The sequence below is a fragment of the Tiliqua scincoides genome, chromosome 4 (genome assembly GCF_035046505.1).
Source record: "Tiliqua scincoides isolate rTilSci1 chromosome 4, rTilSci1.hap2, whole genome shotgun sequence".
In the NCBI taxonomy this organism is placed as follows: domain Eukaryota; kingdom Metazoa; phylum Chordata; class Lepidosauria; order Squamata; family Scincidae; genus Tiliqua; species Tiliqua scincoides.
Window position 1 is genome coordinate 61,470,707 of NC_089824.1, and position 26,425 is coordinate 61,497,131.

A 26,425-nucleotide genomic window follows, 5' to 3' on the forward strand; every position below is an offset into this window, starting at 1 on the left:
TTTCTTTATTTACAAAAGCTCAAGCTACTTCTTGTATTGAGGTGCATGAATAGGGTGCACTTGTTTCTGGCTAGTGCTGAGCACAGTATAAATAGCCACATCAATGTTTGTCAGTTTCAAGTGCAATACAAGAAGTAGCTTGAAATTTTGTAAATAAAGACAGAAATAAAAACAGTAGTAAATACACAAATATTTTGTTACAGATGTTGTTTTATTTTTTGCTTGATAGCAATGGTAGTGAGGGCAGGGAGAATTGGAAGAAGCTTCTGAGCTGGAATACTGTCTCTTGTCATTTACAGTTTGAGTTTCTAGGCAAGAACTTCCTGCTTGATGACATCACTTCCGGCTCTGACGGCACAGTGATGTCACTTCCTGTTTGATGTCATTCCTGGCTATGACATCACTTCCAGGTTGCTGGCATCACTTCTGGTGGGCCCCAGACAGATTCTCATTCTCAGAAGTGGGTCCCGGGCTAAAAAGCGTGAGAACCGCTGTTATAGAGAATTACTGTTCTCTATAACCGCTGTTATAGAGAACCCCTGCTAATTGGGTAAGAGGCACTTTTTCAAGTGGGTGCTCCTTTTTTTAGCAGGAGGACAGTAACTGGCCCACCTCACCCCAGCACTGTCTGTTCTAGTGGCTGTCTGCTGGTATTCATTTGCATCTTTTTAGACTGTGAGCCCTTTTGGGACAGGGAGCCATTTAGTTATTTGATTTTTCTCTGTAAACCGCTTTGTGAACTTTTAGTTGAAAAGCGGTATATAAATACTGTTTTTAATAATAATAATAATAATAATAATAATAATAATAATACTGTAGCATTTTATTTCATTTGTGTTTTTATTATACTTGCTCAGGACCCACAGTGATGGCTGAAATTTTGCATAAGCTGGTCCGAGGATGACCACATTTAAAGTGTTCCCAAAGCCTGAAACAATAGTTTCATTACAGATGGAATGAAGTTCCCATGGTGTTACATAGTCAGTATTTTATTTGTTTTTGTTTTTTTTTTCTAATTCAAGGGGTGCAGGAGACAAGAATTTAATGGTAACTACTCCAGGGCAATTGAAAATTACTCCCTCCCTCATGGCGAGGGCTCAAAATACCTGTGTCGTCTGCCATTTGATCGCTGAGTGGATAGTTGCCCTCTGTGCCTCTCTAATACCGCTGTGACTTGACTGCTTCCCTGGACTAATTTTTTCCTCATTGGCTCAATGATATTTAGATTTGGTTCTGCTTTGGTTTATGTTTTAATATGCAATGTTAAAATTAATGTTCTATGCTTTCTTTGATGTTTTTCTTTTTATACCTATTGTGATACTTTGTACTTTATTATAAAGCTTTGTAAACCACCTTGGGCATTTGCTTCAGCATGGTAAAGGCAGGATATATGTACATTTCTTAAACTAAACTAACTTGTGTTCTTTGAGCTGGGGGCTTCCCAGGAGAGCAACAGTCAGTAACTGTGACTATTACGAGGATTGCTGGCAAGATCTACAGGGCAGGAAGACCTCATTTCTAACCTCTAATTGGAACCACATACAGGTGGAGCCTCATTATTCGCAAGGTTTCTGTTCCTGGAGCCCATGCGAATACCAAATTTCGCATGGAACCAAGTCACGTGAAATTTGGGCTCCACCCACCTCCGAACACGACCAGAGTCACTGTCCGGTCGCATCTGGAACTGTTCTGAGGACTGTGGAGGCCACGTGCAGCCTCCACAGGCATCAAAATGGCCTCCGGAGGTCCTAGAAGGGCACTTCCGATTTTTGGCTGAAAACCAGAAGTGCCCTTCTAGGACCTCTGGAGGCCTTTCTGTGGCCTGTGTAGACTGCGCACAGCCTCCACGGGCCTCAGAAAGGCCCCTGAAAGCCTCGGAGGCCACTTCTCTGGAAGTGACTGTAGCTGTGCTCCACCTGCCTCCAGAGGCTCTTATGAAGCCTGTGGAGGCTGTGCACAGCCTCCACATGCCTCCATATGGCCTCCGGAGGTCCTACAGAGGCACTTCTGGTTTTCAGACAAAAACCGGAAGTGGCTCTCTAGGACCTCCGGAGGCCATTGTGAGGCTTGTGGAGGCTGTGCCTCAGAAGCGCCTCTGGAGGCGACTGGAGCACAGCTGTAGTCACCTCTGGAGGGCTCAGGTGGGGCCAAGTCTGGCTCCACACAGGCCCTAGGGACCCGCGCTGAGTCAGATTCGCGGTTAAAAATATTGTGAATAAAGAGGCTCCACCTGTAGTAACCATACCCCTTAAACCGTATAAAGAGGGAATGTGTGACTATATCGTGCTCTCAGTTCAAGCCCCCTATTTTGGCATGTGAGCACTTATCAGTAAACACTTTCACTTTTGCTTCAGTCATCCTTTCGCCACTGAAATGCTTAGGTGTGCCACTGGCCGTTACTCTGGGTCCCTGTACACACTTGTTTCCCTCTGTGTGAACATGTTATTTACTTATTTTTTTAAAAAAAAGCACTGTCAGTAACCAAGGACAGTTGATTGTTGGCCATTCTGCTTGAAAGATAGTTGCTCCAGATGCATATTAACATGATACTTCACATAAAAGTTCATTTGGACTTTTCACAGAGGTATCATTTTTGCTGCTCACCATCCAACTGCCATCCTTGGCTACTGGAAAGTTCAGGGGAGACATTTCTACACTACAACTACAAAATGTATGCAACAAATACAACTTTTAACAACACTGTTTCCTGCTGTATTTTACAGCAGATAAATAACATAGTCAAGCACAGCTTCTACCTTGTCTTTCCAAGGTAATGGAATAATAGAGATTATTTCAAATAAACAGCTTATCCCCAGTGTAAGTCATAGTGGTAATCACTAGAAAAAATCACTAGGAGACTCTTCATTTTGTAACTTATTACTGTATTTTCTGTGACGTTTTGCTTCGCAGATTCTCTTTAGGAGAGCTATCCCTTTAAGGACAGCGAAGTCTATGCTTAGGAATGAAAAAGAGAGGATTGAGTTGCTAATCCTGAGTCCAGATTATTTGTTGTCTTATCCAATTTGCCTAGGTAGATTTAATGCCATCATCACGCCGATAGTGAAACTGAAAGATGCATCACACCACATACTGACCTTATTAGTGTTAATGACTGGGCAAGCAAAGGTGTTTGGTATAAGAGATGTGCTCAGCAACAGATCTGGTCAGCTTCAGTACTGATCAGTCCTACTTGTCTACCTGAAAGCCAGACATGCTGGTCTACTTAAGTAATCAGGAGCAGCTTTTGTCTTGTATACTTCGTTATGATTAAAAAAACCATTTTTTAAAAATGTTAAAAGCAGCCAGGAGGTTGCCGTCAGATTGGGTGCTGGAGGAAGAGAGGTTTAATTTTCCTGTGCCATTTTTCTAATGTAAATCACTATACTGGCAGCACAAGAGTGCTGCCGGTTGAAGTGGAATGATGTGGTAGAAATGAAAATAAGCAAACTAGGTCTATGGAAAATGGAAAATCTAAATGAAAGAAGGCGAAAGCTACTAATAGATAAACTAAGGAGGACAGAGGCTCCCTTCAAGAAGACACTAGGCATAGATGCTCCCCTTTTCATCTGGGAATCAAATATTCCTTCATATTTGATCTTCCTCTCTGATCTGCCTTTAAAATATCGGCAGTCCTAAAGTTGTGATGATCCTATATGATTGCACAATGCAATGAGCTTTCAACAGCCCAGGTGAGGGGCCAATTCCTCAGGATACCCTCAGATGAGCGCTACTGTAACTGTCACTTGACAGAACCCAATACACCATTTCATATTTTCTTTTATTGCCCAAAATATGAAATAGCAAGAGACGAATTGCTGTAGAAATATTAAACCATCTCTGAGGCTGCAAGATTAAGATTACTTTTGTGCAATCTTTGTAAAAACTATATTGTAGATGTGGCAAATTTCTATCATAATGTGCTTTTAAATTCTTAAATTATGGTGTATGACTTATAGGCTATTAAGCCAAACAAACTTGAAATTTGAACCCTTCTCATCTGTGTTACCCTTTTAATTTTATAATCAGGAAACAAGGGAAGATTCAGCTCCTTACCCACCACTTTATATATGAACAGGGCAGACATGATTAAACAGATATGACTGCCGCCGCCACATCCACAGTTCTTTATGAATTTGAACCCAGGACCTGGATTAAATTTCTTCTGCAGATAAACACACCAAGATGCTTCCCAATAAACAACCCCAATGCTCATTAAATATTTAATGATATTTGATTTTGTCTGTAAATCACTTTGTGAACTATTTTGGTTGAAAAGCGGTATATAAATACTGCTGTCATTAATAAAAATAATATTTGGATCTCAGAAACTGATGGCACAATTCATTTCTGATAATGAGCAAGTTCTGATCATCATCAGAATTATGAACTGATGAAAAAGCATGTTGGTAGCAAGACAACAGTGTACAGTCAGTTCTCTTTATAGGTGAATTCACTATCTGTGAATTTGCTTATCTGAGAGGGGCAGAATTGCCACCTACTTCTTGTCTCGTTATCTCGGAATATTGTGTTGGTGTACTTAGGAAAGGAGGGCTTGGCACACCCACGAGAAGGCAGGCAGGGGGAGAAGGAGAAAAGACAGTGACCTCCGCACAAGCAGAAGGCAGAGCTGGCACCATGCAAGGGGGAAAGGAAGAGACGCCTTTACGGTATATGGCAGATGGGGAAGGGAGTTGTGGTAATCACATCCAGCCAATTATACTCATTCTTTAGAAAGCTGTCTGGATTGGGTCAAACTTTCGCATCAAACAGGCATTAGTATTGGCCTGTGGAGAATTGCTGGACACATTTGTGTCTGCTTCCAGACTTGCCCCACTATCTTGGGCACCATCTTGGAGATTCCAGCTGAAACTTCACAACCCTGGTGATAATGAGAGGTCAATAATGAGAGGTCTCTGGAAGGTTACCTGAGGGCTGCTCTGGGGCAAGCCCAAGGAAGGAGCCAAGAGACAGGTGGAGGATACATACAAAATTATGCAGGGGATGGACAGAGTGGATAGGGAGATGCTCTTTACACTCTCACATAATACCAGAACCAGGGGACATCCACTAAAATTGAGTGTTGGGCGGGTTAGGACAGACAAAAGAAAATATTTCTTTACTCAACAGGTGGTCGGTCTGTGGAACTCCTTGCCACAGGATGTGGTGCTGGCGTCTAGCCTAGACGCCTTTAAAAGGGGATTGGACGAGTTTCTGGAGGAAAAATCCATTATGGGGTACAAGCCATGATGTGTATGCGCAACCTCCTGATTTTAGAAATGGGTTAAGTCAGAATGCCAGATGTAGGGGAGGGCACCAGGATGAGGTCTCTTGTTATCTGGTGTGCTCCCTGGGGCATTTGGTGGGCCGCTGTGAGATACAGGAAGCTGGACTAGATGGGCCTATGGCCTGATCCAGTGGGGCTGTTCTTATGCTCTTATGTTCTTATGATGATGATGGGTGAAGCAGCCCCCCACCACCACTGCTGAACTCTGAGGCCTTGTTGTTGGGCCAGCAACCTTCAACAAATCAAGGGATAGTCAGCACAAAGGAGGAAGATGTTGGAGATGTTGATGAGCCCTCACTATCACCCAGCCCTATAGACTTCAAGCTAAGATTCAGGTTTGTAGAGTGTATGGTGAAAAGGGTTCCCTGGAACCTAACCCCATTTTTCCATAGGCTTAATGATTCAGTATCCACTATGTTTTCCAGGAATGTAACCCCTAGCAGATAACAAGAACTGACTATAGTTCCCTAGTTTCCTTTACACTTTGCCAAATCAGTAAATCTTAGAAATAACCCTTGATATCCAATTTGTCAATAGAACTATTCAAAACATCCCTAAAGAGTTATGCTGCATTTTAGTTTAAAAAGCACCTCTGCCACATCAGTTGCTTTCAGAAATACATCTCTTAAAGTGAACAGTTACTGACCAAATCGAGCAATGGTTCAAAGAAACTACACTTTGATAAACTGAAGGGAAACACATAATGGCTCATTAAAAAACTAGGTTTTGGCATGACAAAGTTACATTTCCTAATACAGGCAGTGCCCCATATCTGAGGGTGACTCCATTCCAGCCCCCCCACTATGAACATGGAAACAGTGGATACAGGGGAACCTTGTCTCCATGGCGCCCTGCACATCAATTAACATTGTTGAAAAGTTTACTGGAATGAAAACCTTCTTGCTTGTACAGGTCACTATAAGCATTTAATTTTACAGTGACGCTCAGGCAGATTGCCAGCAACCTGAATATTTGAAAAGAAAAAAAAACTAGATGGATGCTAACAGGAAACAGTTAATTTCCTGTTAGCATTCATCTAGTTTTTTCACGAATACCAAATTCCAAGGATAAATCCACAGGGACTGCATGGCACCACAATTACATATGTGGGGGCCATGCCCAGCCCATCAGAGGTTGCCTCAGAAGTCTCCCAGGCACAACTGGAAGGCACTTCTGGTTTGCACCGGCAAATCAGAAGTGCCTTTGTGTTGCATTTGAGGGGCCTTCACTTCCTGTTGCATCTGGGAGGTCCTCTAAGGCCCTCTAGCCACAAGTTCGGTATACATGGATATTCAAATTCGCAGATGCTGAGCTTGCGGATAAAGTGGTGTACTAAATAAATACAGTAGAACATCTATGTTCAGAAAGTTGATACTCTCCTTTTGACAGTTAAGTATCTTACTTCATTTGCACTTGATGATATAGTTAACTACAATTCTGATAAGTGATGAACAAGCTTGATGAGTGTACAGTTGGTTGGTATCTTATGTACAACTGACCTGTACCAATTCAAGTATACTTACTCAGCTCCTCAAAAAAAAAACAAAAAAAAAAAAATGGCAAAAAAAGTAGTTAAAAAACAACAACACAGCAGCTTAAATAGTGCAGGCGATTCTGCCCACTGTTTGATTTATTGTATTTATGCCCTGGACAGAGCCTGAAATGAGAAAATGAAGCTGCTGTTCTCTCAGTCCCCATGTGTGCTCATATTGTGCTTTAGTTATTAAAGAGATAGTATGTATCTGTTGGATTGAAGGGAGTTTCGAAGCGAAATATGAAAAAGGAAACATGCATCTGGTAATTTACATTCCCTCCTAAAGGCAACTGGATGCTATCTAGTACTAAAGTCTTTTTAGAAAGAAAAGGGTATAAGTAAATGGTGGATTGATAAGCAGTTGTACACAAGTCAGATTTGACCTATATGCCACCAGCTGCCTGCCTCTAGTGCATTTACACTTGTACCAGATGCATTAGCGCAAATCAATCAATGGTGTTATACAAATCACAGCCTATCAGTAATAAAGTTCTTAAAATAAAACTGATACAAACATCACAAGTAGAGTTATCTGCTCTGCATGAAGCTTTTCCTATAGATGCTTTTCCAGCAATGATGTAATGTTGGAAATTTCTGGGGACCCTGATAAAGTCTCCAGGGTTTATGTTCAGCAGTCACTTGACAACTGATGATTCCTCCAGACTAACCTTGCAGTGCTCACAAGCCTAGTCAGAAAACCAAAAAGCACCACCAATTGTCACTACAGTGCAGTAGTGTATAACTTTACTCATTTGCTGCCACACAATGAGTGCATTTATAATTTAATCTAAGATATGCAGAGTTCCCTATTAGGAGTTCGTAGGAAAGTGGAATGCAATGAAGGTGTGTGGGCTGGGGGAGAATATTACATCAATGCAGTGGTGAAATTCCTAAGAAGCTTACATCGGAGTGACTGCATCTGCACTCATAATAAATTATTTAAAAGACCCAATACAGCCACATAAAGGTCTCCGTCACTTTAAAGGGAATTTGAAGAACGGAAGGTTACAAATCAAAAAGCAAATATGCTGTAGGAATCTCTACCAGCATAAGGAGAAAGATCTGCTGATGGGAAATTACCCGTAATAGTCTCTGTCATAAGACCTCATTCTGCTAGGCTACTGAATAGGAAAAGATGTAATATGTACATACTTTTCAGCAAGATATAAATATACTTTAGTGGCACACCCAAACGTATTATTTTGCCTTCCCTGTGAAGGGTGTGGTAAACACCATGATGTACAATTAATTACACATATCTAGTTTTACATGAAGAATGTGGCCAGACAATCATTTAATGTGCAGCATTTAGCAATGCACTGAAATACGTATATGATAATACTACATTCTCTTAAATCAGTGGTCTCCAAGCGTTTTGGCATGAGGGTCACATTGTATATCTGAAATGATGTTGCGGGCCGGAATATAATTTAAAAATACATGGAGAAACCATGATTGACTACAGTAAGTAGATGGAGATTGAAGGAGAAGGGGAGCAGAGGGTAAAATTGACTTGCACAGGAAGAGGAGAGAATGGATTTTGAAAAGCATCAAGCAACTTACAATGCAAATCACAAACTTTTTTGTCTTGGTTTCTGTTCCATTGTAAGTTTAACAACTTTTAATTTATATTTATACTCCAGGTCTTCCAGCATCAGTATAGATCTCATTCGGCCTCTAGATGTGCTGAATGGGATGCAATGTAATGGAATAATTTCTTTTCATTACATAACATTACATTCAGCATCTCTCGTGGCTGAATGAGGAATATACCAGGTATAAACATCATTCAGCCACTAGAGGTGCTGAATGCAATGCAATGTAATGGGCCAATTTCTTTCCATTATGTTGCATTACATTCAGCACCTCTAGTGGCTGAATGCTGTATATACCCGAAGTGCATCTTTTGAGTTATTTTTAGGCCCAAGAGGCTGGGGAACAGAGCTGGTTGGATAAAATCTTCCCAAGGGCCGTATTTGGCCACTGAGCTGGAGTTTGGAGATCCCTTCTTAAATATACATGTCACAAAACATTAGAGAGCCAGGATTGTGTGGTTTGGGAGGTGGACTTAGTCCTGGAAGATCCAGGTTTTGTAATCTCCCCTCAGCCATCAGCCTCACCTACCTCATAGGGTTGTTGTGACGACAAAAGGAGGGGAGCAGCTGTGTACACTGCCCTGAGCTCTTTGGAGGAAGAGCAGTATAAAAATATGAAAAATAAATAAAACCAAGGTTGTTGGCCCAATCAAGGAGTTATGCCTCAAAATCACATGTTCATCAGGATTGCATGGACAAACTGCTAAAAGAAACCTCACCCCCCTTAATCATTGTCCTGAACCTTAAGCTCCCCACCCCACAGTTCCTAAAAATCAAGCACACAAGGGTCTTCTAATGCAGGGTTTCTCAAACTGTGGACCGCAACCCACCAAGTGGGTTGCGAGCTGATGCCAGGTGGGTCCCAAGAAGGTCCGAGACGCCATCTTGGAACCTGGTAATTTAAGTGGGCGCCGCCATCTTGGAAACTGGAGCCTGGAATGGCTCCACCTTTGAAGCTGTTACAGCCTTTCCCTGGCTGGCACAGCAGTAAGCTCCGCCCAGGAGCAAAAGAGCAGCAGGCAGAGGAGCGAGGCTACACCTGCCTAGTCTCTGTGAGTGGGCTGCTGCAGCCTGGAGTGCTGTGAGTCTCAATGTAGAGGTGGGCTGCATGCTTTGCTTTTTCTTGTGCCTGTAAAGTGCCTGGAGGGACAGGCACTTTGTGTTCTTTGCTCTCTGCCCCCCCTTAATTATTCAGGGCATCAAGCAGGACCTGCCCTGGTTCCTTTCGACTCCCTTCCCTTTCAAGGCTTCAATCCTTGGGAGGGGGTGGCAGAGCCCTTCTCTTTTTTTGGAATGGCTAATCTGCCTCCCTTAATCATTCAAGACATATGAGGGACATGCCCTCCCTCCTTTCACCTTCCAAGGCAGTGCAGAGAAGCAGCTGAATCCCACTTCCAGGGGACAGGGAGTCACCCTGCCTGCCTTTGTTATTACTTGCAGCAACAAGTGTTCAAGTGTTCTTCCTTGGTCATTGAGGTGGGGGGTCTCTTTGGCAACCAGAGCCACTTCTGTGCTCCTTGGAATAACAAAGGGAGGCCCCTGCCACCCCCCTCCAGCCACAAAGAGCTTCCTGATTAACTTCCAATTGAGCCACTACAAATCCTATGCAGATCTACTCAGAAGCAAGCCTTACTCTGAGTTCAGTGGAACTTACTCCCAAGTCAGGTGGATCACACAGATACAAAATACAACTATTTATTTAATATAATTTGACCTCATCTTTCCTCCACTTAGGGGAAGTCTAAATAGCCTACTGTGGATTCAAATATTGCTTGACTGCTTTTCAATTTGGCTTCTGGAATAAGAACAATAGACTGATTCAAATGGGGCAGTCAGACTAAAGGTTGATCTTTTTTCTTTTTCTTAAGCAAATTGATGGGAGGGGGAATATGCACTCACACAAGTTGGAGCTACAGTGTGATGCTGAGTGGTCCATGTTGTGACACTAGCTCCTTTATCTGCCCACCCCTTTGCCTCCTCTCTCTCTCTCTCTTTCTGATTCTTTCAAACCCCTCCCCCACCTCTGCAATGACTGAACCCTGTCCTCCAGCCCTTTTCATCCCTCTGTCCCCATACCCTTAGACTGCAATCTTAGGCACACTTTCCTGGGAGTAAGGAGTAAGCCCAACTTAACACAATGGGGCTTACTTTTGAGTAGACATGCACTGGATTGTTCTGTTAATACAACATGTGCATAGTGTGCAATACAACTCTAAGAGACTGGTTGATGACATTATTTAGAGATATATGTGGAAAGATGCATCTGTTGCAAAGAATGGTCTTTGAAATGCAAGGCAGGCAACAATCCTTCCTTAGGCTCTCTTTGCAGCCTGCTGTTTGTTTGGTTTTTCTAGTTATACTGAGCAAGACACCGTTTTCTGAGCCTGACTTTCAATTTATGGCTTATTGTGCTCTGAGAAACCATTGGTAGCATGGGGGGGGGGGGACAAAGCTTCTGAGCTGCAATATTTTATTTTATCATTTGCCATTTGAGTTCCTATGTGAGAACAGTGATGTCACTTCCTGCTTGATGACATCACTTCAGGCTCTGGCATAATAATGATGGCACTTCCTGTTTGATTATGTCACTTCTGGTCATGGCATCACTTCCAGGTTGATGACATCACTTCCAGTGGGTCGCGGTCAGATTGTCATTCTCAGAAGTGGGTCTCGGCCTAAAACATGTGAGAGCCACTGTTCTAATGTGTTAAAAGCCATGTGTAGTTTGACCCTTCATTCCCTAGAACTAATGGCACACATAGTAACTACTTGCCATAATTCTCTTGCTTACTTACTAATTCATTTTTCTGGTTCACATTACAAAACTTTCTAGTTATTCATCACAGTGAACAGTGTCTTAACTTAAGTTTCAAATCATTTTGCAAAGACAGGAATTCCTGTAATTTTCTGCAACATGTCTGCTGTTCCATACTCAGTATTCCACTTATATGCCTAATTGTGTTGACCATGTGTATTTTAATGATGTGAATGCAACAGCCTTTTGCATTTTAAGTTTAATACAACACAACAGAAGATAAGAAAACAATAAAGAGACCATTAAAGAGAGAAGGATTTGCTCCCAATTAAAAAATTTCAATTGTATACTTCTTTGGACTTTTTTGCTTGCCTTACTTGGTGAAATATTATGTGCAGTACAGGGGGTAAAGTAGCTGTGGCCCTAGGGCAAAGCCCTGCACTATGACCTCCACTGTGTTCTCCACCTACTCCAGGTAGTGGCAGGGAGTTGTCACTGGTACTGAGGATGTCGTATTTTTGCTTCATACTCTTTGGTTATAGTGATAATGCTAATGATTATTAAGATCCAGTGAAGACTTAGGCATATGATTAAGTCCATTGTTAGCAATAGGGTTAAGTGCACATTACCCTGTGTTGGACTGTGGCCAGAATATGACCTATGATGAATCTAAATTCCACCTGACCGAACCAAAAATACATTAACTGCTTTTTAAATACCAATATCAAGCAAACAGAGTAGCATGGTACCTTCATGACATCTTGGTAAGACTGTATAACGTCAACAGCCCCGTTGTCATCTTCATCTTCTACACCTTCATCCAGAGCCTCATAACCTTCATCTTTGCCTCCATCTGCCTCTACTGTATTAGTCATATGATCAATAAGGTGTTCCAAGGGAGGACTGAGCTCTCGCTCTTCAGTCTCTTTCAAGCCATAGTCCAGAGCTTTATAAATTATAATTCCCAATGACTCTATTACCTGAAAGAAAAGATTTTGTGTCAATTTTTAGGCAGATTGATTTTTTTTTTAAACAGCCTTTGAAACCCATTTTGATTTTTTTTTAAACTATATGAACAGTTAATCAGGGAAAGGCTTTTGCTGTTATATTAAAAAAACACATTCTGGTAAAAATTGTATTAGGACCAACCCCGCCCCTCCCAAATAAAAGGAAACAGAAACCCTTATTAAACAAGTTTTCAAATTCCCTAGAACTCTTCATCAAACTGGATGTTAAAAAAAAGCAAGAGAGAGGTGTGTGAAATGGTTCAAAGATTTGCATTACATAGAAGTCTAGAGCAAAGAGGATTTATACAGACTGTCTGTAAGGTGCCTGCCAAACCTCTGCTTGAAAACCTCTAACGAGGAAGAACTCACCACTTCCCTTGGTAATCAATTGCATTGTTGAACTAGTCCTACCATTAAGAATTTCCTCCTGATATCCAAATGAAATTTTCCCTATTGTAGCTTAAGCCCTAGCTACTAGACAGGATCTCAGAAAGCACCCAGGGTTCCTGGCAGGGAAGTTACTCAGTGATAGATTTTATTTTTTTAAAGAGTGAGCATAAAACTAATAGCTGGCTATTCTCTCTTCCTCTCTCCATGTGCATGCATGAGCGCATGCATATTCACACAGAGGAGAGAGAAAGATTAATGTAGTGTTCCATTGTTATATCAGAGTTGCACAAGCAGGTCATCATCCGTAAACAGAAATGGAAAGATCAGAAAAAATGGGTTGTCAAAACCTAAATTTAATCCCGGCTTCCTGTGCTGGAAGTTTTGAAATCACCAGAACAGGACCATATGTAGAATGAGCATGTGTGTGTTGAAGAGATACAATGAACTAAAATAAAACAATAAAACAAAGTTGAGCACCCTTAAAGTAATAAGGAATAAAATGTACAACAAAGTTATTGGAATAAAATTCGATTATTAAACTAAATTAACCAGAGTGATAAGCACATATATCCTAACATCATGTTGCGAACAAATGCCAGTAGTAGGAGTAGAGTGGCTTCAGTAAGCCACTAGCAGTTAGGCTGAAAGGAAGCATGTGACCACTTCCTTATCCTCAGCCAGGGGTTGAGGAGAGAAGGAAACAGGCATTGGAGAATACGTTGCTCTCAGGTATCTATCCTCCAAATGCCCCAATATGTCCTTCCCCCACAATCAGCAAGAGAGGGGTCAATCTCAACGCCCAGGCTTGAGTGCTTCTAGCTCATAAGCAAAATGCAGCCTGAACACCTTCAGCCCAGATGCTGCATTCAGTAGATATAGCCTACTACAGCCTGAACTGAAGATAAGCCCCTGCAATAGCTTTGTAGAGCTGGTGTAGGATAGTGACCAAGAAGCTGAGCTTCGAATCAGGACCTCCTTGGTTCAAATCTTTTATCTGCCATGGACTCACCAGAGTGACCTTAGGCAAGCCTCCCTCTAAGCTCTACAGTAGCAATATGGGTGTACCACTACTTACTTTACAGGGTTGTTGTGAAAAAAACATCATGATAATACAGGTTAAGTGCTTTGCTCACTCAGAAAGTGCTATACAAATCCGAAGTATTACCATGGCACAGGGTGACCACAACCTCCAACATAGCCCCCTTTGGTACTCTGCTTTGTATATGTTTAATGGACAACTGAGGGCTCAGTCCTATCCAACTTTTCAGCACTGGTGTAGCCACAATGTAGTCCCGAGGCAAGGGAAAAAAAATGTTCCGATACCTCGAGGAGGCCTCTGTGACTGTCTCCCCACCACAGGATGCAGTGCACACCTCAGTGGCACGGCTGCACAAGCACTGGAATACTGAATAAGATTGGGCCCTGAATCTGGGAACATATTGTTTGGATACAAGTTTTTGTTTAAAAAAGAATTTCATGCATCAAGCAGGGGGCTACACTATATCTCTCCCAAAACTATTTTTCAGAGCAAGACAATAGGCTATCTGCTATATTGCAATATCAATTTGTATCCATTTGAAGTTCACTAAAAATACTGTTTTCACTTTCCAGTAATTTTGAAACGTACATTTATATTTGTCATGTGAGCCATTCTCCCACACACACACACCATATAATAGAGTATTATCTAAATGCTTGCCCTCTTTGCAAGGTTACCCCTATTCATAAATAACGTAACAAAGCTCTGATGCATAGCTGTACTTGTAAACAGAATGTTCTCAGCCAAAATTCCTGTTAGACTTGTAATTCTCCTCCTTTTCCTCAGTGTGTGAAAGTACGAGGTCCAAATGATCTTGCTAGCAAGAACAAGCCCATATCTTTTTAACAGCAGCATCTAGTCTTTAATAACAAATACATATAGGTCCATCCTCCCGATCTGCGGATTAGGGACCATAGACACACCATGAGTTCTGAATTCACAGTAGGAAGGCCGGACCTGAGCTCCTGGAAGCAACTGGAGATGTTCTCCTGTTGTGTCCAGGAGGTTTTCTGAGACCCTCAGAAGCCTCCTCAGAAAGGCCTCCAGAAGTGCCTTTCTGATACCTGTGGAGACCTCTCTGAGGGCTGCAGAGGCTGTGCAATCTGAGTAGCCCCATGGGGTGGCTGGGGCTCGGCACAGGTTAAGGGAATAAATATCCACTGTTGCCTGCCTGTACCAGTGCAGGTGCTGCAGGATTGAGCTGCCCAACATCTATATCTTTTTCACACATGTACTTGCTAAACCAGGTTTCCCCCCCGCATAATTATGCTACTGATTTTTATCCCAAAGTAATTTTAAATTTAAATCTAATTGCTGTAAGATTTCCAAGGCCTCAACACATACATATAATGTTTTACTGTTCTCTGCATAGGAATATAATTTGATTCCACAGAATACCCATTGGATCACTGATAAACATTTTCAATTTTATTTAGGTTTTAATAAATGGTAGATATCAACCAGGGTAGTAGTCTTCAACCTTTTTCATGCCACAACCTCAATCAATCAATCAATCAATCAATCAATCAATCAATCAATCAATCAATCAATCAATCAATCAATCAATCAATCAATCAATCAATCAATCAGACACTGGGGAACCCACCACAGATTCTGTCTCCTCTCAGGATTTTTTCATTGTCCACTCCCCATCCCTTTAATGTCTTCCCAGCCCTGTTCATTGTAACCAAATATTCTTATCAGAGAGAACAGAAAAACATACCATGAAGCCTGTCACAAGTGAAATCTATTTTAGTACAATTGTTAAGAACTTGAGCAGGACTGGGCCACAATCTCCTGGAACCTGAAGGGGAACACCACATGCAACTCCCTTACTTGGTGATGCTCTAGTCCAGTGGTCTTCAACCTTTTTCACTCTCATAAGTTGATGCAACCCCACAACTAAGCCTACACAACCCCTTTGGGGTCCCAACCCAAAGGCTGAAGAACACTGCACTAGGGCATTACATGGAAAAAGATTTAACACGTTTCTGATATAAAAATTTGGATTAGTGTAACTAATTCCAGGCAACTTTTCCAGCATAGACATTGTTATCTTTATTGGTGCATTACATTTTTCCAACATCCTTGAGAATGGTATGTGCCAGTAGAAAAGCTCTGTGTTTGAACTCTTCAAAATGAAGGACTGTTAATCTTTCTATTTGTAAAGTACTCAGGTGAACACCTTCAGTAAACCCAGAAAAAAAGGAAGAGTTTTATTAGAAACAAGTTCTAAAAAATGTTCTTTCATTAACTCCATATGTAACTTTTTTTCTTGTGCAATGATGGACAATATTAACATGAGAGGCCTGAAGAAAGTTAACCTGTGGTATTATACCTCAAATCATGCCCAGTACAAACTACATGTAGAAGTTTCTCAGTCCACATCCTTATAATGTGAATAAATCAAAGATACAAAAAGTTTTAAGATTTGTCACCTACTACCAAATTCAATAGTAATTTATGTAATATTCAACAACTGCATACCTATGTTACCTCAAACAATTCCAGAAAAATAACATTTTGAAGACAAAGAACAGTTGATCTTCTTGAAGGATATGCCTGCCATTATAATAACACAGGCCTACAAAACTGAGGGTCAGAAAAGTTTTTCCCAAACTTTATGGTGGTTTGATATGAATTTCTGGTGCTGATTCCAAAAATGGCATCTGTTTTGCCCTATCATGTCTAGTTTTAGAGATAGTATAGCCTCTTGAGCGAATAGTTCAAGCAGCTTCCTCAAGAGGAAGCCATGGTGTAGACGTGATAGGGTAAAACAGATGCCGTTTTTGGAATCGGCACTCCAAATATACCAAGGAATTGGTGTAACGTTTGAGCAAGCAAAATGTGTGTTGGCCTGTGTAATTTTTAAGATGACTGTGAATTGGCCCAAATCCAGTGCCTATGGATCTGCCATCAAAGCATAATCCAGTGGTATTCAAACTAGGGCGTTGCGACGCCCCAGCCTGTGGGTCCTGGCCTCTGCCCCCTTAGGGGGCGGAGGCAGCCAGGAGACAAGGGGAAGGCAGCGGCGCAATCCTGTGGATCGCGCCGCTCACAGCCAGGGAAAGGGAGAGTGGGGCGATCGCGCTCCGCTTCCGCTTTTGCGGAGGCAGGGCAGATCACTCGACTCTCCCTTTCCCTAACCTGGGATGCCCTGCAGGCGCTAGCGCAGGGCTCCCCGCACACAGGGATGTCTGCTGCAGGGATTGGTGAGTGCATCCCAGTCCCTGCAGCCCCGTGAGCGACGCGATCTTGGGGATCATGTCACTGCCTCCCCCCCCCGCCCCTGCAAAGACTTACTGCAGGTTTCAAACTCCTGGAGAGTTTGAAAACTACAGGCATAATAAACTGAATCATGGCTGGTTCACACACAACACAACCCGAAGCCTGGGCATGGAATGGTGAGTTCAAAAGGGCAGCAAGGCAAGAAAAGAGGCCCCATACCTAGAGGTGTACTTAAACATGCTTATTTTGCTTAGATTTTGTTTTTTTCCAAAAGGGGGAAAGGGCAAAAAGCAGTGTTAATTTTTTTTTATTCCAAGGGCGCATTTTTATAAATTATAATTGCTTTAAAAGTGTACTAGGTTGGTGATTTAGGTGACATAGTGTTAGGAGATGCAGCCATAGTCATTAGCCATGCACCCTCCACCTCATCCAGCCCATTATTTTTTGGCAGAATTCCCAATGGTGGTGGATTCACCATAATCTTTGGTTTTATTGTTATACACACCTTGACTTCTTTTGGAAAAGTATGTTGGAAAAGCAAAATGTGTGTTGGCCTAGGTAATTTTTAAGATGACTGTGAATTGGCACAAATCCAGTACCTATGGATCTCAGTATACAATAAGTATACAAATATAACAAACAATTATACTGTTGCTCAGCATCTTACTTCTGAAGCTGTCATTCATCCCTGTTTCTGCCACATCTCACCTGCAGGAGACATAGGCATAAGACACTCACTGTAACCACACAGAGAGTGCACACCAAAACAGTCATGACAAAGTGATATTTGTTTATTTGGGAAAGGGTCTGTTCTGCCCATTTAGACAAGAGGAAGTCCTCCCTGGAAGGATGGGTGAGTGCCAATTATCTGAAGATAGAAAAGTTTCAGAGTTTCTCCACTCAAAAGCAGATCCCATTGCTGTGACAGCATAATGACCACAAAGAATATATTATATATTCTTACATATATAGACCACAAAGACATTATATATCTGGACTTTCAGAAGGCGTTTGACACGGTCCCTCACCAAAGGCTACTGAAAAAACTCCACAATCAGGGAATTAGAGGGCAGGTCCTCTCGTGGATTGAGAACTGGTTGGAGGCCAGGAAGCAGAGAGTGGATGTCAATGGGCAATTTTCACAATGGAGAGAGGTGAAAAGCGGTGTGCCCCAAGGATCTGTCCTGGGACCGGTGCTTTTCAACCTCTTCATAAATGACCTGGAGACAGGGTTGAGCAGTGAAGTGGCTAAGTTTGCAGACGACACCAAACTTTTCCGAGTGGTGAAGACCAGAAGTGATTGTGAGGAGCTCCAGAAGGATCTCTCCAGACTGGCAGAATGGGCAGCAAAATGGCAGATGCGCTTCAATGTCAGTAAGTGTAAAGTCATGCACATTGGGGCAAAAAATCAAAACTTCGCATATAGGCTGATGGGTTCTGAGCTGCCTGTGACAGATCAGGAGAGAGATCTTGGGGTGGTGGTGGACAGGTCGATGAAAGTGTCGACCCAATGTGCGGCGGCAGTGAAGAAGGCCAATTCTATGCTTGGGATCATTAGGAAGGGTATTGAGAACAAAACGGCTAGTATTATAATGCCGTTGTACAAAACGATGGTAAGGCCACACCTGGAGTATTGTGTCCAGTTCTGGTTGCCGCATCTCAAAAAAGACATAGTGGAAATGGAAAAGGTGCAAAAGAGAGCGACTAAGATGATTACGGGGCTGGGGCACCTTCCTTATGAGGAAAGGCTACGGCGTTTGGGCCTCTTCAGCCTAGAAAAGAGACGCTTGAGGGGGGACATGATTGAGACATACAAAATTATGCAGGGGATGGACAGAGTGGATAGGGAGATGCTCTTTACACTCTCACATAATAACAGAACCAGGGGACATCCACTAAAATTGAGTGTTGGGAGGGTTAGGACAGACAAAAGAAAATATTTCTTTACTCAGCGTGTGGTCGGGCTGTGGAACTCCTTGCCACAGGATGTGGTGCTGGCGTCTAGCCTAGACGCCTTTAAAAGGGGATTGGACAAGTTTCTGGAGGAAAAATCCATTATGGGGTACAAGCCATGATGTGTATGCGCAACCTCCTGATTTTAGAAATGGGTTATGGCAGAATGCCAGATGTAGGGGAGGGCACCAGGATGAGGTCTCTTGTTATCTGGTGTGCTCCCTGGGGCATTTGGTGGGCCGCTGTGAGATACAGGAAGCTGGACTAGATGGGCCTATGGCCTGATCCAGTGGGGCTGTTCTTATGTTCTTATGTTATGTAAGAAGGACAGTAACAATCTCTATTATTTGCTATGTACGAAAATATTTGATCTTGAAATTTTAGACCACTGAAATGTCCTCATGAAGTCAATAATTTCCAACATTTGCCACATGTGGAGTCATTTTTCTACACTGGGCACTTTAATAATTAGATTTGGTTAGATTAGTAATGGTTAGATTTGCATTATGCCAAATGATGGAACAATCAGAGGAAGTCCTACCTGATCTGCCATGATAAATTTTGACTAGCTATCAATGTGCCATGCAGGACAAAGCTCACAATGCCAGATTATGCAGTTAAGCATTTTAAATAACTGGCATTTAAATTCATAAAGCCACATGAGCCATAAACTGGGTATCTGTGTTCCATATTCTGCAGCAAAGAATCAGGACACTGGCATACTGTTTGACTTCCTGAGAAATAAAACTTTTTACATGCTATATACAAACAGTGGGTTTGTAGCTATGTAGTTGCAAATAAATTACCTGTACTTTTTCAAAGTCTACTGAAGGCCAGTGAAATATATTTCAAGCAGTTGAGGGTTGGACACAATCCCTGTCCTCTCCAGGCTGAACCACACACTGAGATTTAAGCCCAAAGGCATGTAAAACATGGCCTGCCTGTTTTGGAAGGAGGGAAAGGCAACGTGGTGTTGCAGGAATGAACATGCAATAAAACAAATCCCAAGGAGTGTACAAATTGCTGGAGCTTGCCACAGATGTTTGCGGAACAAATAAACATTTCATCCCTTAACAGTATAGTACAGAGGTGCCCAAACCCTACTTGCAACCCTCGGGGACTCCCAAGTCGGCTTTCAGGGAGCCCACAGTCTCCAATGAGCCTCTGGCCCTCCAGAGACTTGCTGGAGCCTGTGCTGGCCCAATGCGACTACTCTCAGCATAAGGGTGACTGTTTTGACTCTTGCGGGAGCTGTGGGATGAGGGCTCCCTCCAGGGCTTGCTGTTCCACATCTGTGATGGGGCAGTGGCAGTGAAGGAAAGGCCAACCTTGCTTTGTGCAAGGCTTTTTATAGGTCTTAAATTATTGGAAAACTTTATTCATTCATTCATATAAGTTCCATCTCTAATACATTCATTTATGTAAATTTATTCAAATTTTAAATGTAAATTAAGTCTTTTTTCCCAGGCCTCTGACACAGTATCAGAGAGATGATGTGGCCCTCCTGCCAAAAAGTTTGGACACCCCTGGTCTAGAAGGATACTATGGTTGATACTATTGAAAGCTACTGGGACAGTTACAATCTCAAAGCTCTTACACAGAATGACAGTTCTACCTGAAAGTTGCATGATGAGTTCCTGTAGAATTAATACAAATTCATGATTTGTGCTTGAAATTTTGATGTGAAGGAGCCCTTATAATTTTTGCTGGCAATTATCCCTTCTTCAGGGCATGTTAAAATTATTTTTATGGAATCTTAGGGTGTTAAAAAGCACTGTACTTTTCCTTCATGCTTTATTTGTGCAGTTAGTAATGCTCCTGACCTTTGGGAAATAGATGGGACAATATTAGCTTCCAAGCCACTGAGAACATGTCAAAGTTACATCACAATCATATCCTATAACATGCTATGTTGGTTCCCTGAATTATTCAAAATTACAACTTCATCTCCCACTTGATTTGCAACAGTTTAGTAATGTAACATTGTGTCATAGTATTAAACACAATCCAGTGCAGCATTAAGGATTTTTCTAGCTTTCATCAGCCAAGAGCAAAAGTTTCATGCAGTTAGATTACATAAAGGACTTAAAACACAATTTTATTAATGAGTACAGTGCAGAGAGTGAAAGACAGTCTGGCAGCGTGTCTAGGTTTTCTGAATGCAGTTTTCTTTTTAAATACTCTTACTAGGATGAAGCATCTTGCATTGGAGTTGCTTGTCCTCAGATAAAAAGTGAATGGATGTTTCTATGAGACCCTCTTCCTGGAGAGTAATAGTTCTGTGTGCAGAACAGTAGATTGTTACAGAGTCTTCCACAGAGGGATTAAATAAGTCCTTTTTAAGATCAGTGCATCTGTGTGTTTATTATAATGGTGATTCTACAGCAATTTTGCAATACTGCCCCTTATGCCCAAATTCCTGTGTACTCTACAGATGCTGGTTACCCTCTCTCCCAGAACACTATTGTTATGTTCATTCTCTCTCTTTCTTTCCCAACCCTTGCAAACCTTTATTTGAAACCCAACTTTTCAATAAAGCTGTAGGCCTGGCTCCTAGCAATTAGAGCAGTGATTTTCAGTCTTTTTCATCTCATAGCACACTGGCAAGGCACTAAAAGGGTCAAGGCACACCATCAGTTTTTTTGATAATTGACAAAGACACTCTGTGCTGTCAATGGGGGGCTCACACCCCCCAATAGCCTTACTAATAAATGACCCTCTCCCAAATTTCCATGGCACACCTGGGGACCATTCGTGGCACACCAGTGTGCCACAGCACAGTGGTTGAAAACGGCTGAATTAGAGTGTTGGGCCAGGACTAGAGAGACCTGGGTTCAAATGCCCATTCATCCATGAATGTTACTGCTTGCCCTTGGCCTAGTCTATCTCTCAGTTTAATGTACATCATTAAACTATCAAACTGTATCTCTTTTTATCTACAGTGTCACAAGATTGTTGTGATAATAAGAAGAGGGGAAGGTGGTATATACACCAAAAAGTAAGAGGTACCAAGCCTCTCATATCTGGTCAAGAGTTCCAGAGCTGCTGCCTAAATATATCTCAAGGAGATACCAAGATCTTCCGTGATTAGCACAATCTTTGGGAGTTATATAACCAACAGATACAAGTGCATTCCAGTGTGTCCTCTTGGGTTTCATTCAGAGTGACTTTCAGAGTCTTACTGAGTTGCAGTTGGTTATAGAACTTTACCCAGAGAACTGGAGCTCATTTAGTCTAATAAGAGCCCTGCTGGGTCAGGCCAAAAGCCCATTCAGATCAGCTTCCTGTATCTCACAGTGGTCCACCAGATGCCTCACAAGACAACAAGAGACGAGCATTCTGGTGCCCTCCCTTGCATCTGGCATTCTGAGGTAGCCTACTTCTAAAATCAGGATGTTGCACATACCCATCATGGCTTGTAACCTGTAATGGACTTTTCCTCCCTTCAAGGGGAAATTTTTATCCAACAGCTCTTACCTCAGATAGTGGGGTAAGTGTCTTTCTAACGTACAATCCTATGCATGTCTACTCATAAGTCCACTGTGCTCAGTTTGGCTTACTCCCAGGAAAGGTTGTATAGAACTGCAGTCCAAGTATTCTTAATTCTGCTTAGACTCAATAAAGAGATCTTTCTAATCCTAAATGACTAACTTAAAAAAAAAAAAAGCATGTTATAAAAAAGTTGAAGAAAAGTCTGGTTGATTGAATCCTTGTGGTAACCATCTCCTAGTGAACAGATTATAGTCCAAACTAATCCACAAAATGGAAGCAATGAAATGTTGTGTACTAATTCATAACCTGTTATGTTCAACTAAAAATGATTACAGGTTTGAGGAATATAAGATGTTTTTCTCATAGCATGTGCAAAATACAGTATCTAGTATACCCAAAATCTTTAAAAATGTGATTTCTCATAATTCACCAAATATGTAGAGTAGTTTCTCAGTGATTATACCCAATAGGTAATTTATTGGACAATCCAAAAAGATCTCACTTCTAATTTAACCCCAGCAGTGAAAAAGTGAAAATAGTGATCCAACAATATTATTGAAAAACTGAATGATACAGGTGGGGCCTTTGTATGCATAGATTCTGTATCCGTGGACCTGGCTCACGTGCCCCGGACCCACACTGAACCAGACTTGGCCCAACCTGAGCCCTCCAGAAGCAACCGGAGCTTTCTGAAGCATGCAGACGCTGCTTGCATCCGCCCACGGCCTCTGAGGGCTTCAGAATGGCTACATTGACCAAAAAAAGGCAACCAAACTGGAAATTGTGGTTTTTTGGTTTTTTGGTGTTTTTTTTTTGCCAAAACAGCCATTCTGAAACCTGTTGACTCCAAAGGCTACCTACAGCCTCAGTGGGCTTCAGAAAGCCCTTCGGGGTGTTTAAAGGGGCCGAAACCATGGATTTCATTATCCCCGGTTTTCAGTATTTGAAGGGAGAATGGATCCCCCACAGATACCAAGACTCCACCTGAATATTAATTTGGGTAATGTTCCTGGAGAATACCATATCAGTGGTGGACCTGTTGGCTCGGAATCCGCACTGTGATTCTGGATAAATGCTCTCTGCAAGTACCTGGAGCCTCTTTAGTGCAACTTGGGCAAACAATGCAGGGAACAACGACAGCCACTCTTTATAGCCTTCATAAATCTCATGAAGGCCTTCGATCTGGTCAGCAGGGATGGCCTCTTCAAGATTCTCCCCAAGACTGGATGTCCACCCAGGCTCCTCAGCATCATCAAATCCTTCCACAAGGACATGAAGGGCACTGTTGTCTTTGATGGCTCCACATCAGACCCCTTTGACATCCCAAGCGGCATGAAGCAGGGCTGTGTTCTTGCACCAACCTTGTTTGGGATTTTCTTCACTGTTCTGCTGAAGCATGCCTTTGGAACCGCAACAGAAGGCATCTATCTCCGGACCAGATCAGATGGAAAGCTCTTCAACCTCTCCAGACTGAGAGCAAAGTCCAAAGTCCAGCTGAAATGTCTGCGTGACTTCCTCTTTGCCGACGATGCAGCTGTCACTACCCACTCTGCCAAAGATCTCCAGCAGCTCATGGATCGTTTTAGCAAGGCCTGCCAAGATTTTGGACTGACAATCAGCCTGAAGAAAACACAGGTCATGGTTCAGGATGTGGACTCACCTCCCTGCATTACAATCTCTGCGCATGAACTGGAGGTTGTCCATGACTTTGTGTACCTTGGCTCAACGATCTCTGACACTCTTTCTCTTGATACCGAGCTAAACAAACGCATCGGTAAAGCAGCTACCATGTTTTCCAGACTCACAAAGAGAGTCTGGTCCAACAAGAAGCTGACGGAACATACCAAGATCCAGGTCTACAGAGCTTGCGTCCTGAGTACACTTCTGTACTGCAGCGAGTCATGGACTCTCTGCTCACAACAGGAGAGGAAACTGAACGCTTTCCACATGCACTGCCTCCGGCGCATTCTTGGCATCACCTGGCAGGACAAAGTTCCAAACAACACAGTCCTGGAACGTGCTGGAATCCCTAGCATGTATGCACTGCTGAAACAGAGACGCCTGCGTTGGCTCGGTCATGTCGTGAGAATGGATGATGGCCGGACCCCAAAGGATCTCCTCTATGGAGAACTCGTGCAAGGAAAGCGCCCTACAGGTAGACCACAGCTGCGATACAAGGACATCTGCAAGAGGGATCTGAAGGCCTTAGCAGTGGACCTCAACAAGTGGGAAACCCTGGCCTCTGAGCGGTCCACTTGGAGGCAGGCTGTGCAGCATGGCCTTTCCCAGTTTGAAGAGACACTTGGCCAACAGTCTGAGGCAAAGAGGCAAAGAAGGAAGGCCCATAGCCAGGGAGACAGACCAGGGACAGACTGCACTTGCTCCCAGTGTGGAAGGGATTGTCACTCCTGAATTGGCCTTTTCAGCCACACTAGACGCTGTTCCAGAACCACCTTTCAGAGCGCGATACCATAGTCTTTCGAGACTGAAGACTGAGACTGGTCTTTCGAGGCCAACAACTAAATGTTCCTGGAATGGTATTAGGAACTATAGTGTTCCATGACAGGCTGCAGGGAGGGAAACTGTTTTGGGAGATAGCAGCAGAGAACTGAAATCTAGAGAAGTCATTTTGAATTCATTTATTTTAGGGCGCAATCCTAACCAACTTTCTAGCACCAACATAAGGGCAATGCAGCTCCAAGGTAAGGGAACAAACATTCCTTTACCTTGAGGAGGCTTCAGTGACTGCCACCCAGCTGCATGATGCAGTACATGCCTGACTGGCACAGCTGTGTCAGTGCGGGAAAGGATTTGGGTCTTAGTCTCCAGTTGCTTCATTTTACATAGTTTTTAACAGCAAATACTAACTATAGGACCAGCAGCTCAGTGTTCTGTCAGCAGAAGGCCCAATCCATTAGCACAGATTTTACATTTACGAGGGCCCAGATTCAGGACTTACATGTTCAGTTAAGAGACCTTTAATACTTAGCCTGAGAAAGTCCTCTGTCTGAAATCCCAGAATTGGAGTAAGATGCTACTTGGTTATTCTGTTTGGCCTTGTTCTGCTGCAGTAGAAGACAGCTCTTTATATAAAATAACCCACACAGGGCACAACTGTTCTGTGCTTTATAATTCAGGAGATAAAGTTATTCACTGATATTTGAAATATCAAAGGGTTGAGTCCCTGGAGGCAATTCAGTTAATTGACTCTTGTTGACATTGCTTGCTACTTTCAGATTAATTGATATTTCATTCATTTAAGAGCTTTATTTTTAATAGTCCTTGCTCTTTATGCAGAACTTAATGAAAACTGCCTTCATTTTATTCAGTGCCCAGTTTTGCTTATCTTTGTCTTTGAGTTTTGTCTGTGCAAGAAGCACCCCGTTTGAAGGCTCTTTCTTTCATTTACCTGTGTTAGTGGTTTCAACCTATGACTTTAACTATATGTGTAAGTTTAATTTTGAAATCAAGTGGTTGTCTGTTTCCTTACCATAGCGAATGGGCTTTGGGGCTGTCACATTCATTAGGAAATTGTGAAGGAAATGTTTGGATGCCAGTAATGTTTTAGAGACAGTGTACTAATCTAGACCACTTGGCCAGGATGGGGGAACTAGGTGTCAGTGGCTACAGTCTCTTCTGGAGAGTACGTTCCAGAAGAAGGTCTTCTTCCATAATAGAACACCCCTGCTTGACATTGGGGCATGCGGCTAATCATACCCTATATGGTTCTATTCTGACCCTCATGACGTTTAACATCTACATGAAACCATAGGGAAAGTTCATTGGGGGCATGACACATGGATATTTTTGCCTTTCACAGCTGAAGTGGCTATAGAGGTCCTGAACTGGTGTTTGGAGCCAGCAAAGGGCAGGATATGAATAAACAAACCGAAATTAAATCCAAACGAGAGGTTCTCCTGGTCAAGATGCCTAGCAATGGTGTGTGAGTTGGTTCCAGATGGGGTTGCATTCCTTTTAGAGGAATTGGTCTGCATTTTAAGAGATCTCAACCTGACTTTGTTCCTGGATGTGCAGGGAGGTAGAGGATTTGGGCTGGGTTGATTTTGCACAGCTTAGGCTGGTACATCAACTGTACATGTTTCTGTTTCGGGCAAACCAAGCTATGGTGACCCATGCCTTACGCACCT

General features: G+C 42.5%; 1 protein-coding gene across 2 annotated transcripts in view; it reads right to left on the bottom strand.

Moving 5' to 3' along the window:
• The window catches only part of SPIRE1 (spire type actin nucleation factor 1), a 119,088-nt gene that overhangs the window by 64,858 nt on the left and 27,805 nt on the right, over positions 1–26,425 (bottom strand). For both annotated transcript variants that reach the window (XM_066625665.1, XM_066625664.1), the window contains exon 3: positions 11,918–12,148. In XM_066625665.1, coding sequence (XP_066481762.1) covers positions 11,918–12,148 — 231 coding nt within the window. The remainder of the gene's footprint in view (positions 1–11,917; positions 12,149–26,425) is intronic.